The sequence below is a fragment of the Cherax quadricarinatus genome, chromosome 3 (assembly GCF_038502225.1).
Source record: "Cherax quadricarinatus isolate ZL_2023a chromosome 3, ASM3850222v1, whole genome shotgun sequence".
In the NCBI taxonomy this organism is placed as follows: domain Eukaryota; kingdom Metazoa; phylum Arthropoda; class Malacostraca; order Decapoda; family Parastacidae; genus Cherax; species Cherax quadricarinatus.
The window spans coordinates 22,018,407-22,033,244 of record NC_091294.1 but is presented as its reverse complement, the minus strand read 5'-3'; the positions used below and the strand labels follow the sequence as shown (position 1 = coordinate 22,033,244).

General features: G+C 43.6%; 1 protein-coding gene across 10 annotated transcripts in view; it reads left to right on the top strand.

Annotated features, from left to right (window-relative positions):
- The first annotated feature begins 743 nt into the window (after window positions 1-743).
- LOC128706593 (F-box/LRR-repeat protein 15) overlaps window positions 744-14,838 on the top strand; it is a 174,919-nt gene continuing 160,824 nt past the window's right edge. The window contains exon 1 of one of the 10 annotated variants that reach the window (XM_070090739.1): window positions 744-765. Coding sequence is in view for 6 of the 10 variants with exons in the window: in XM_053801537.2 (XP_053657512.1) it covers window positions 2,029-2,202 (174 nt within the window). In the remaining 4 variants the exon portion in view is untranslated. Of the gene's footprint in view, window positions 766-1,916; window positions 2,203-6,142; window positions 8,988-14,838 lie in introns of those variants that run through there. The other 9 variants (XM_070090722.1, XM_053801537.2, XM_053801535.2 and 6 more) reach the window with 9 other exon arrangements.

Below are 14,838 nucleotides of genomic sequence, written 5' to 3'. Positions count from 1 at the left end.
ATGGTGTGTAGTGTACACCCACACCACGGTGTGTAGTGTACGCCCACACCACGGTGTGTAGTGTACACCCACACCACGGTGTGTAGTGTACACCCACACCACGGTGTGTAGTGTACACCCACACCACGGTGTGTAGTGTACACCCACACCACGGTGTGTAGTGTACACCCACACCACGGTGTGTAGTGTACGCCCACACCACGGTGTGTAGTGTACACCCACACCACGGTGTGTAGTGTACACCCACACCACGGTGTGTTGTGTACGCCCACACCACGGTGTGTAGTGTACACCCACACCACGGTGTGTAGTGTACACCCACACCATGGTGTGTAGTGTACACCCACACCATGGTGTGTAGTGTACACCCACACCATGGTGTGTAGTGTACACCCACACCACGGTGTGTAGTGTACACCCACACCATGGTGTGTAGTGTATGTGCTGGAACGCGATAAAATTAATGAAGTCCGAGGTAACTCATTAAAAAAATATTCTAGGAATATCAGAGTATGTCATCCACATTGACATATTACCAACCATTTTGGAAAAAATATTCAAACTTTGTCCACTGTAAACAACGCATACCAATTTTAAACATTTTATTTTTATTTTTATTATGGACATACCTTGCTAAAATATAAGGTAATATTTTTTGTGACGTAATTCATATCTGCATAAATAATTCATTATGACTGAAACCAAATAAAAACATGTAAATATTTTATTACCGCTGTAACTTGTTTACTTATTAGAACTAGACTGGTCAGTCCATGATTTTGTCTGTGTAGTGTACACCCACACCACGGTGTGTAGTGTACACCCACACCACGGTGTGTAGTGTACACCCACACCACGGTGTGTAGTGTACACCCACACCACGGTGTGTAGTGTACACCCACACCACGGTGTGTAGTGTACACCCACACCACGGTGTGTAGTGTACACCCACACCACGGTGTGTAGTGTACACCCACACCACGGTGTGTAGTGTACACCCACACCACGGTGTGTAGTGTACACCCACACCACGGTGTGTAGTGTACACCCACACCACGGTGTGTAGTGTACACCCACACCACGGTGTGTAGTGTACACCCACACCACGGTGTGTAGTGTACACCCACACCATGGTGTGTAGTGTACACCCACACCATGGTGTGTAGTGTACACCCACACCACGGTGTGTAGTGTACACCCACACCATGGTGTGTAGTGTACACCCACACCATGGTGTGTAGTGTACACCCACACCATGGTGTGTAGTGTACACCCACACCACGGTGTGTAGTGTACACCCACACCACGGTGTGTAGTGTACACCCACACCACGGTGTGTAGTGTACACCCACACCATGGTGTGTAGTGTACACCCACACCACGGTGTGTAGTGTACACCCACACCACGGTGTGTAGTGTACACCCACACCACGGTGTGTAGTGTACACCCACACCATGGTGTGTAGTGTACACCCACACCACGGTGTGTAGTGTACACCCAAACCACGGTGTGTAGTGTACACCCACACCACGGTGTGTAGTGTACACCCACACCACGGTGTGTAGTGTACACCCACACCACGGTGTGTAGTGTACACCCACACCACGGTGTGTAGTGTACACCCACACCACGGTGTGTAGTGTACACCCACACCACGGTGTGTAGTGTACACCCACACCACGGTGTGTAGTGTACACCCACACCACGGTGTGTAGTGTACACCCACACCACGGTGTGTAGTGTACACCCACACCACGGTGTGTAGTGTACACCCACACCACGGTGTGTAGTGTACACCCACACCACGGTGTGTAGTGTACACCCACACCACGGTGTGTAGTGTACACCCACACCACGGTGTGTTGTGTACACCCACACCACGGTGTGTAGTGTACACCCACACCACGGTGTGTAGTGTACACCCACACCATGGTGTGTAGTACACCCACACCATGGTGTGTAGTGTACACCCACACCACGGTGTGTAGTGTACACCCACACCATGGTGTGTAGTGTACACCCACACCATGGTGTGTAGTGTACACCCACACCATGGTGTTTACCTGGAGAGAGTTCCGGGGGTCAACGCCCCAGCGGCCCGATCTGTGACTAGGCCTCCTGGTGGATCAGAGCCTGATCAACCAGGCTGTTACTGCTGGCTGCACGCAATCCAACGTACGAGTCACAGCCCGGCTGGTCAGGTACCGACTTTAGGTGTTTGTCCAGTGCCAGCTTGAAGACTGCCAGGGGTCTATTGGTAATCCCCCTTATGTATGCTGGGAGGCAGTTGAACAGTCTCGGGCCCCTGACACTTATTGTATGGTCTCTTAACGTGCTAGTGACACCCCTGCTTTTCATTGGGGGGATGTTGCATCTTCTGCCAAGTCTTTTGCTTTCGTTGTGAGTGATTTTCGTGTGCAAGTTCGGTACTAGTCCCTCTAGGACTTTCCAGGTGTATATAATCATGTATCTCTCCCTCCTGCGTTCCAGGGAATACAGGTTCAGGAACCTCAAGCGCTCCCAGTAATTGAGGTGTTTTATCTCCGTTATGCGCGCTGTGAAAGTTCTCTGTACATTTTCTAGGTCAGCAATTTCACCTGCCTTGAAAGGTGCTGTTAGTGTGCAGCAATATTCCAGCCTAGATAGAACAAGTGACCTGAAGAGTGTCATCATGGGCTTGGCATCCCTGGTTTTGAAGGTTCTCATTATCCATCCTGTCATTTTTCTAGCAGATGCGATCGATACAATGTTATGGTCCTTGAAGGTGAAATCCTCCGACATGATCACTCTCAGGTCTTTGGCGTTAGTTTTTCGCTCTATTGTGTGGCTGGAATTTGTTTTGTACTCTGATGAAGATTTAATTTCCTCATGTTTACCATATCTGAGTAATTGAAATTTCTCATCATAGAACTTCATATTGTTTTCTGCAGCCCATTGAAAGATTTGGTTGATGTCCGCCTGGAGCCTTGCAGTGTCTGCAATGGAAGACACTGTCATGCAGATTCGGGTGTCATCTGCAAAGGAAGACACGGTGCTGTGGCTGACATCCTTGTCTATGTCAGATATGAGGATGAGGAACAAGATGGGAGCTAGTACTGTGCCTTGTGGAACAGAGCTTTTCACCGTAGCTGCCTCGGACTTTACTCTGTTGACGACTACTCTCTGTGTTCTGTTAGTGAGGAAATTATAGATCCATCGACCAACTTTTCCTGTTATTCCTTTAGCACGCATTTTGTGCGCTATTACGCCATGGTCACACTTGTCGAAGGCTTTTGCAAAGTCTGTATATATTACATCTGCATTCTTTTTGTCTTCTAGTGCATCAAGGACCTTGTCGTAGTGATACACACCATGGTGTGTAATGTACACCCACACCATGGTGTGTAATGTACACCCACACCATGGTGTGTAATGTACACTCACACCATGGTGTGTAATGTACACCACACCGTGGTGTGTAATGTACACCACACCGTGGTGTGTAATGTACACCACACCGTGGTGTGTAATGTACACCCACACCATGGTGTGTAATGTACACTCACGACGTGGTGTGTAATGTACACTCACACCGTGGTGTGTAATGAACACCCACACCATGGTGTGTAATGAACACCCACACCATGGTGTGTAATGTACACTCACACCGTGGTGTGTAATGAACACCCACACCATGGTGTGTAATGTACACTCACACCGTGGTGTGTAATGTACACCCACACCGTGGTGTGTAATGTACACCCACACCATGGTGTGTAATGTACACCTACACCACGGTGTGTAGTGTACTCCCACACCATGGTTTGTAATGTACACCTACACCACGGTGTAGTGTACACCCACACCATGGTTTGTAATGTACTCCCACACCATGGTGTGTAGTGCACACCCACACCATGGTGTGTAGTGTACACCCACACCATGGTGTGGGTGTACACCAGACCCATGGTGAGTGTAGTGTACACTACACACCATGGTGTAGGTGTACACTACACACCATGGTGTAGGTGTACACACCATTGTGTAGGTGTACACTACACACCATGGTGTGTAATGTACACCTACACCATGGTGTGTAGTGTACACCCACACCTTGGTGTGTGTACACCAGACCCATGGTGAGTGTAGTGTACACCATGGTGTGTAGTGTACACTACACACCATGGTGTAGGTGTACACTACACCATGGTGTAGGTGTACACTACACACCATGGTGTGTAGTGTACACTACATTCACCATGAGTCTGGTGTACACTACACACCATGGGTGTGGTGTACATTACACACCATGGGTGTGGTGTACATTACACACCATGGGTGTGGTGTACACTACACACCATGGGTGTGTACACTACACACACCATGGGTGTGGTGTACACTACACATACCATGGGTGTGGTGTACACTGCACACCATGGGTGTGGTGTACACACCATGGGTGTAGTGTACACTACACACCCTGGGTGTGGTGTACACTACACTCACCATGGGTGTGGTGTACACTACACTCACAATGGGTGTGGTGTACACTACACTCACCATGGGTGTGGTGTACACTACACACCATGGGTGTGGTGTACACTACACTCACCATGGGTGTGGTGTACACTACACCATGGGTGTGGTGTACACTACACTCACCATGGGTGTGGTGTACACTACACACACCATGGGTGTGGTGTACACTACACACCATGGGTGCAGTGTACACTACACTCACCATGGGTGTGGTGTACACTACACCATGGGTGTGGTGTACACTACACTCACCATGGGTGTGGTGTACACTACACACCATGGGTGTGGTGTACACTACACACACCATGGGTGTGGTGTACACTACACTCACCATGGGTGTGGTGTACACTACTCACCATGGGTGTGGTGTACACTACACCATGGGTGTGGTGTACACTACACTCACCATGGGTGTGGTGTACACTACACTCACCATGGGTGTGGTGTACACTACACTCACCATGAGTGTAGTGTACACTACACTCACCATGGGTGTGGTGTACACTACATTCACCATGGGTGTGGTGTACACTACACTCACCATGGGTGTGGTGTACACTACTCACCATGGGTGTGGTGTACACTACACTCCTCATGGGTGTGGTGTACACTACACTCCCCATGGGTGTGGTGTACACTATGGTAAACAAGCTACAGAAAGAGTGCCTCATGGGAAGTTCCTTGATACTGGTGAGGGGCTCTTGATCTAAGGAATTGAATCTCTGCTCTACTTGCCTGAATGCCTTCCATACCCTTTGTAAATTGTGAGTTCATTACCTTTGTAAATTGTGAGTTCATTACCTTTGTAAATTGTGAGTTCATTACCTTTGTAAATTGTGAGTTCATTACCTCTGTAACTTGCTCAGCTATCAAAACTTTGGAGTCCAGTCCCTGGACCAATTATGTACCTCTGTAATCTTTTGACTACCGCCCACAGGATGGGTATGGGGTGCATAATAAACATATTAAACTAAAAACTAACTACCCTGCCTACAGACTGTAATCCCTATGGGTTTAGCACCCCCCCTCTATAATAATGATAATAGAGAAAGGGAGGAGTGATTTCATGTACAGTTAACATTCATGTGCCAGTTGTTGTAAGCTGTTCCTCTCTATTTAATGTTTATGAAATAACTCTGTTCACTTTATTCCTGTTACTCCTCCTTTTACTGTAGCTGATTTTCACAGTTATGTAACTGTTTGAATTTTTAAGTTATAATCATGACTGATTTCTGCTGTATCTTACAGCAAGGCCCCTCAAGGGAGGTTCCTTGATGCTGGCGAGGGCTCTTGATCTAGGGAATTGGATCTGTGCTCCGGTACCCTGAATTAAGCCTGAATACCTTCCATCTCTCCAGACAGGCACTGTATAATCCTACAGGTTTAGTGCTTCCCCATGATTACAGTAATAATCTTATAGGAAGGCCTGGTAGGTAACGTTCTCACTTTACACAGTGTCAGTGGTTTGATCCCTGGCACGAGTGGAAACATTGGGCATGTTTCCTTACACTTATTGTCCCATTCACCAGCAAGCAAGTAGGTACCTGGGTGTTAGTTGACTGTTCAACTGCCTACCAGCATACGCAAGGGGGAGTACCAGTAGACCCCAGGCTGTCTTCAAGAAGGCTTTGGACATTTAGGGTCTGATTAGCCGGGCTGTGGTTCATACATCAGTTTATGTGCGGCCAACAGTAACAGCCTGGTTGATCAGGCCTTGATCCACCATGAGGCCTGGCCACAGACCGGGTAGCAGAGGTGTTGACCCCCAAAACCCTCTCCAGGGCACATCCTGGGGGACCAGATTGAGGACCCCAATGGAAATAAGATAGTCCTTGATGACACTTTCTTTCTTCAGTTATCCTGAGTGGCTAACCTTCAAGGGTTAAAAATCCAAACAGAATATTGTCTCTTAAGGACCCCAGTGAAAACGAGTCACTTTGTCTTACTTTTTTGCATTAGGCTAGATAATTTACTCATTTTTCTATGTATGATAATTGTTGAAAAAATTTGTGTAACTGTACTTATGTGCACCTGTACCTAAATAAATAAATCTTTCTCCTTTGTCACCAGTGGCATTAGTTAAGTCTTTCCATCTGCTGGACTTCCATGGATATCAGTGATTGTTTTGTTTAAGTTCATTCTGCTTGTGCTTTTACTTATAGAGTGTTTTAAATTTATTGCATTATAGGCTAACATTATGTAGTGTGGACCCTCAGGTAGCAATTTTAATCCTTTCCAGAGAGCTTGTCCTGAACTGATTTTATCGTTAGCCGAATTAATTTTCCCCATATCAAATCAAATCAAAGTTTATTCTCGATAAGGATTACAATGCGGGGTTTACAGTTTTAGTTACTGTGTGGTTTATATGTAATAAAATACTAATTACAGAGGGGGCCACTAGAACACCTAGCATGGCTAGGCATTTCGGGCAAACTTTGATTAATTCTTAACCCTAAATTATTACAAATTATGGAGTAAGTTGACTAAATACTAAGTGACTAAATACTAAGTAACTAAATACTAGTTCGTGAGTTTAGCAATGTGGATGCTTTTGTTATGGCACAATACATAGTTTCTATATTGGAGTATCACAGGCAAACTTGTGACTAGTTAGGAATCATTATTTCTGTGCTTATAGTCAAATGGGTGAGTGAGTGAGTGTAAGTGTGAACCACCAGGTGGTTTTTATGTAGTTAGTTGACGGGGTGTATCAGGGAGATAAGATGTTTTCTAATGGTAGTTTTGAAGGTGATGAATGTGTCTGCAGTTCTAGAGTTTTCAGGTAGGGTGTTCCAGATTTTAGGGCCTTTGACATACATTGAATTTTTGTAAAGGTTTAGTCGGACATGGGGAATGTCGTAGAGATGTTTGTATCTGGTGTTATGCTTGTGGGTCCTGTCACAACTATCAAGAAAGCATTTTAGGTCAAGGTTAATATTGGAATTTAAGGTCCTGTATATGTAGATTGCACAGTAGTAAGTGTGGATGTTCTGAACAGGGAGTAAGTTTAGATCTATGAAGAGTGGGGGGGAAGGTGTTGCCAGGGATGGGATTTAGTGATTATTCTTATTGCAGCTTTTTGTTGAGTTATTATTGGCTTTAGATGTGTTGCTGCAGTTGATCCCCAAGCACAAATAGCATAGGTGAGGTATGGATAAATGAGTGAATGGTATAGTGTGAGAAGGGCATTTTGTGGCACGTAGTATAGTATCTTGGAGAGGATCCCAACTGTTTTGGATACTTTTTTTGATATATGTTGGATATGGGTGCTGAAATTCAGGTTGTTGTTGAGGTATGGGCCTAGGAATTTGCCCTCATTATGTCTGGCAATTAGAGTGCTGTCGATCTTAATGTTTAGTTGCGCAGCACCTGCTCTGCTACCAAACATAATATAGTAGGTTTTGTCAGTGTCAAGTGTAAATTTATTGGCTGTCATCCAAGTTGATATTTTGAGCAGCTCCTCATTAACAATGGTGTTGAGGGTGGCAAGATTAGGGTGAGAGATGACATAAGTCGTGTCATCAGCAAAGAGAATGGGTTTCAGGTGTTGGGATATGTTTGGAAGATCATTGATGTAAATGAGGAAGAGCAGGGGACCAAGGACACTTCCCTGCAGAACTCCAGTATCAATAATCCGCTCCAGACACCCAAAAGTGTTAAAAAAATTTTTTTTTACATGAAATGTACATTTCGCTACACAGAAAACAATGAGACATGCAGAATGAATACATAAATAAATACTAAAATGACACTTACCTTTATTGAAGAGTATTGTTGAGTGATGAGACACTGTTTTTCTTGAACACTCTGGGATTTTCAGAGTGATACATGAGTAAAGGCTTCACTTTGCAATCCCCACTAGCATTACAACAAAACATGAGAGTTAGCCTGTCTTTCATAGGCTTGTGTCCTCCTGAATAATGTAGGTCCTGTTTGGCATTTTATTCCAGAACAGGCCTGTTTTGTCACAATTGAGCACTTGTTGGGGTTGGAATTTTTCAGCTTCGCCATGCCTTATCACCCTGTGTATGCCACTACGATTCTTAAATCTCTCAAACCAACCTTTGCTGGCCTTAAATTCACCAATATGAGCACTAGTTCCAGGCATTTTTTCCTGTTCACCTGGGTGTTAGTCGACTGGTGTGGGTCGCATCCTGGGGGACAAGATTAAGGACCCCAATGGAAATAGGTTAGACAGTCCTCAATGACACACTGACTTTCTTGGGTTATCCTGTGTGGCTAACCCTCTGGGGTTAATTGTTTCTCGGTAATTGTTTCTCGTTAAGCCACACCAACAGCAGTCTCTCCACATCTTCGAGTAGTACAGCTGACGGTGGTGCAGCAGCAGCTGATGGTGGTGCAGCAACAGTTGATGGTGGTGCAGCAGCAGCAGTAGCTGACAGTGGTACAGCAGCAGCTGATGGTGGTGCAGCAACAGCTGACGGTGGTGCAGCAGCAGCTGACCATGGTACGATAGTATTTTGATAGTATTTCTCACCCATTTTACCACAGGGTTGGCACTAGAAGCTTTCTTTGGACCCATGGTGGCTTATTTAGCAGTTACAAGCACTAAAAACAAAGGAATAATACACAATGTATCACATGTATGCGTGGAACCGTCCGCAGTGGCTTGTAAACAATGGCACACTTTACTATATAGTGGCCGGGCAGCTGTGGGTAGCCCAAACCATGCGGGCATGTTCAGGACGAATGTCCTTAACCGAGTTTTTCATCGTTGGCCGAGCGAATATTTTTACGCAAAGACGCATCAGTATCCGATTTTATCGCTATCCTATGGCATCATTACCTGAGGGTCCACTGTACAGTGGATCCCTGACTTAATATATTAATTCGTTCCAGAGAGCACATCATAAGATGAAATTATCGTAAGTCGAATTAATTTTTCCCATAAGAAATAATGGAAATCAAATTAATCCGTTCAAGACACCCAAAAGTATGAAAAAAAAAATTTTATCACATGAAATATACATTTTCCTATGCACAAAAAGAAGAATACATGCACAATAGTAGAGTAGTACATGCACAATATATATTGTGCATGTGTACTAAATGAAGAATAAATGACACTTAATTTTATTGAAGATGTGGTGATGAGTGATGAGACACTGTTTGTGTCCTGGGAGTGCCTTTTCCTCCTGAGTAATATAGGTCTTGTTTGGCATTTTCTTCCAGAACAGGCCTTATCACTTCGATTCTTAAATCTCTCAAACCAACCTTTGCTGGCCTTAAATTCACCAATATGAGCTCTAGTTCCAGGCATTTTTTCCTGTTCCCCTGGGTGTTAGTTGACTGGTGTGGGTAGCATCCTGGGGGGACAAGATTAAGGACCCCAATGGAAATAAGTTAGACAGTCCTCGATGACACACTGACTTTCCTGGGTTATCCTGGGTGGCTAACCCTCTGGGGTTAATTGTTTCTCGGTATTCTCGATAAGTCCATGGTGGCTTATTTAGCAGTTACAAGCACTAAAAACACTGGAATAATACAAAATTTATTGAATGTATACGTGCAACCGTCCGCCCTGGCTTGTAAACAATGTCACACCAGCTCAGCTGAGGCGCTCAGGCCAGATGGACCAGACAGCCGTGTTCAGGACGAATGATGTAAGTCGAGCTTTTCAACGTAGGTCGGGGTCAAATTTTTACACTGACAAACATCGTAAGTCAGTTTTATCGTAGGTTGAGGCCATCGTAAGTCGGGGGTCCACTGTACTATATAACAGAGCCTGTACTGCATATGTACTCTCAAGACCAATGTTTTTTTATGTAAAAACCTACATAAAATTATAGGCATACAATGATGACACATCATAAGACTTAATCTATTTTAAGCCAACAGTGTCAAATAATATTATGTGTTCATTGATGCCTTTATGTTGTGTATCTTGGATAAATGCATATACAGTACGTGCTGTCTAAATGTTTTATTAATAATAAATTATTTATTTATTTATTTATTAATCTGAACATGATACAGAGAAGTACAAGGAATACAATTTTTAAAGTGCAGCATGCCAAAGCCCCTTGTATGCAGAGTATTATGGGCAGGCTTAAAATTAACTTAAGATTAACTAAGCAATGATATATTCAGTGGTACAAAAATTATTGTAAAACAGATAACAATTTAGTACAAATAAGTATTACAAAGACAGTCATATGGTCATTTACTGTGTTGCTGTGTAATCAGTAGAATGGAGTATTCTGTCAGGTAATGAAGTTAAATAGTAACAAAGTTTGATTGGGTCACAGGTTGACATTTATGAGATACAATAATGAGATACATATATGAGATACAATTTATGAGATACAATTATTCAGTATTTATTTAGTTGTGGGTGAGTAAGTGATTTTTGAGAAGAGACTTGAATTTATAAACAGACAGTGTTTCTTTTATATTCACAGGTAATGAATTCCAGATTTTAGGGCCTTTTATGTGCATTGAGTTTTTGCATAGCATGAGATGGACACGAGGAACATCAAGGAGTGATCTGTGCCTTGTGTTATGGTCATGTGTTCTGTTGAGGTTGGTAAGATGTTTGAGGGGAGGGTTTATGTCAGAGTTAAGTGTTCTATGTATGTAATAGGTGCAGTAATAAGTATGGATGTTTTGTATTGTGAGTAGGTTTAGAGTTTTGAATGTTGGTGGGGTGTTCTGTCTGTAGTGTGAATTTGTTATCATTCTGACTGCAGCCTTTTGTTGGGTGATTAGTGGTCTGAGATGGTTTATTGTTGTTGAGCCCGATGCACAAATTCCACAGGTGAGATAGGGGTAAATAAGTGAGTGATATAGGGCCAGGAGGGCTGACTGTAGAACATAGTACCATATCTTCGATAGTATGCCTACGGTCTTGGAAATTTTTTTGGAAATTTGTTGTATATGTGTTTGAAATTTGAGTCTATTATCAAGGTGGATTCCTAAGAATTTTCCCTCTGTGAATTTTGTGATAGGTGATCCATTTATCATTATGTTAAGAGACACATCTGCAACTCTGTTACCAAACTGAATGTAGTAGGTTTTGTCAATGTTTAGAGTAAGTTTGTTGGTCCTCATCCAGGTTGATATTTTCTGTAATTTGGTATTTAGAGCATTGGCTAGCATGACTGGGCTCGGGTGAGAGTAGACGTATGTAGTGTCATCTGCAAATAGTGTGGGTTTGAGTAGTTGTGATGCATTTGGTAGGTCATTTATGTATATGAGAAAGAGAAGAGGGCCTAGGACACTTCCCTGTGGGACACCAACTGTAATTGGCTGTGCGGAAGAGTTTGCCCCATATGTGTGCACATATTGGCTTCTGTTGCTGAGGTGTGACTTTAGGTAGTTGAGGGAGTGCCCTCTTATACCATAGTGCGACAATTTTATGTGGAGCAAATCATTGTCAACTGTATCGAAAGCTTTACGTAAGTCAATGAAGATCCCCAGTGGGACTTCTTTTTTCTCTATTGCTGTATAAATATGTTCTAGCATGTGGATAATAGCATCATTAGTATTTTTATTAGGCCTGAACCCAAATTTACAGGGGTTGAGTATGTTGTGGGAGATGAGGTAGGAATAGATACGCTTATGGATTAATATTTCAAAGATTTTAGAGAGAGGGTGTAAGTTGGATATTGGCCTATAGTTATTCAAGTCTGTGTGGTCTCCTTTATGGATTGGGGTGATGATAATAATAATAATAATAAAATAATATCTTTATTTACTACATGTACAAGGTATACAGCCCTAGCTGACATCAATTACATACAGTGGAACCTCAGATATTGAACTTTCTTCGTTCCAGACGGCTGTTCGAGTGCCATTATTGAATGAATTTATTCCCATCAGGAATAATGTAAATTAGATTAATTCATTTCAGACCCTTAAAAATACACTTATAAAAACTTACAAAAATACATTTACATAATTGGTTGAGTTGGGAGCTGTTTGATATTTGAGGTTCCAGTGTACTACTATATAGAAAGCTACTTCTTATGTAGATCATTTTGGGCAAATTAGGTCAGTTGTTTCATAGGATGCAACCCACACCAGTCAACTAACACCCAGGTACCCATTTTACTGATGGGTGAACAAAGCCAACTGGTGTAAGGAAACATGTCCAATGTTTCCACCCCATTGCTGGGAATCGAACCTGGACCCTCACTGTGTGAAGCGAGAGCTTTTGCCACCAGGCCACGGGGCACTATAGATAATAGTACAAACATAAACAAAAGCAGCAAATAATATGACAAATATTGCTACATATCTTCATTTTATGCCTATATGCACTGTATATGACTAGTTCAAATAAAATTATAAAGTGAACACTGTACTGCAGATGTATAAGTAAGTTAAGTAAATGTAAGTTTTTATTCACATTCAAGTTACCTTCAAATATTTTACAGTTGTCTTGTGTAAATTAACTTAGGATAACACAGTAAAGTCTGAAGCTCTGAAACCAATCTTTTATTGTAAGTTCAAAAACTACCACTCTTTTCTTTATAACTTGTCAATTAAAATATTAATTTTATTGAATAATCATAAAATTTACATCTAATCATCTGTTGTAATGTAAAAAACTACTATTTCTAACTTGTCTTTATAATTTTAATTTTAATGAATATTTTGACTGTCCTTAATTTTAATCTCAGTCCTAAGTGGGATCCTCTTCAAGGGGAGCTCCTTGCCACGGTGAAGAGGCTCTTGGTTTCGGGAATCAAATCCTTTGGTCTCCTTCCTCAGACTGAGTCTAAGTACCTCCCAACCCTCCCTTCCCTACCCCACCCTCCCCATACCCCCCTTTTTCCTCTTTCCTCCCCTCTCCCCACCCTCCCCTTGTTTCCTGTCCCAATTAGCCTCTGGGGTCCTAGTCTCAGGCATTACAGTTTCTAGGTAAGGGGTGGCTTGTCGGGGTTTGTTCCGCTCCATAAGGTCCCTTGGGGGTGGTGTAGTTTGCCGGGGAATCTGAATTGTCTGAAGGTGCCCTGCTCCCTTCCTGGATTTCCGGGAAGTGGGCGGGGTGTCCTTCGGTTAATGGGTGTATCTCCAGAAGCTGCCTGTCGGTTCTGGGAGGTGGTGACCGAAGGAGGTATGCTTTGTGGCGGGTTTCTGACCGCCCTTTCTTTTGTCTGCCGAGGTAGCTCAGTAGATGTGAGGCTGCTATTCCGGAGCACTGGTTTACTGGCATGAAGGGTAGGGTATGGCACGGGTTCCATGCTGCATCTTCACTACCAGTGGGCTCGAGGCCCTCTTGGATGAGGGGAGGAGCTTTCAGCCCCTCCATGCCTCCTAGCAACTCTCCCCCCGCTGTCACTTTTTTTTTCTTTCCTTCTTTCTTTTTTTCTTAAAATAACAAGAAACGAGATATCACAGAAGAATCACCTTTATTATGGAGTCTTTGCCCAGTGAAACCCTTCATCCTCCCAGACCCCTTTCTGATCCCACACCCTGTTCTGACCCGGCTTCGTTATCGGTCCATTCTCTTGACTCTTCTCCTACCCCTGTGCCTTCAACCGGTGATGCTTCATCACCTGCTTTAGGTGCTGTGGCATCACCCATTTCTGTTCATGCTGTTGCTTCTAGCATGCCTTTCACAGTGCATCCAGCTTCCCCAAATATGGTGCGACAGTTTTTGGATAGTGCACCTCCCTCAGGTCAGACTGCTCGCGGTACTCCTTCTAAATGTCGAAGACAACCTACTGACGACAGTTTGTCGATGATCGCTCAAAAACGACCTACGTGACACTACTTTTACGTACCGGGGCTAACGAATACACAGTGGACAAATTTTTTTTTTTCACAGACGACGTCTCAAGCTGATTATCTTTCTGATCATGGAATTGGTAAAGCTCTTTTATGGCATGTTGGCCAAAATATACCCTTCCATGCTCTTCGAAGCTGTGCGCGTGTTGTAACAGTACAGAATTTAGAACAAGCTCATGCTTTCTCCCGCCTCACTTCCATAGATAACATACCAGTCACCATTCGTAAGCATAATAATCTTAATTCTTGCAGTGGTACTGTGGTCTTACCGCGTACCATTGTACAAAGTGATTTTTTGTCTTGTAGCGATATTTTAGAACAATTAGCCCTTGAGAAGCTCCCTATTCTTAAAGGTAGATACGTACATCCAGCCCACTCGTGGGTGGAGGGGCTTTTCTAGTAACATTGCTCATTTAACCTTCGCCTGCCATGAGCTTCCATCCTCTGTCTATATTGGGGGCCATCGCCTAGAGGTCTGTCAAGTAGTTCCCACTCCCCAACAGTGTTGTAATTGCTGGCATTTTGGGCATCCCACTAAACACTGTAGATCTGTGGCGGAATAC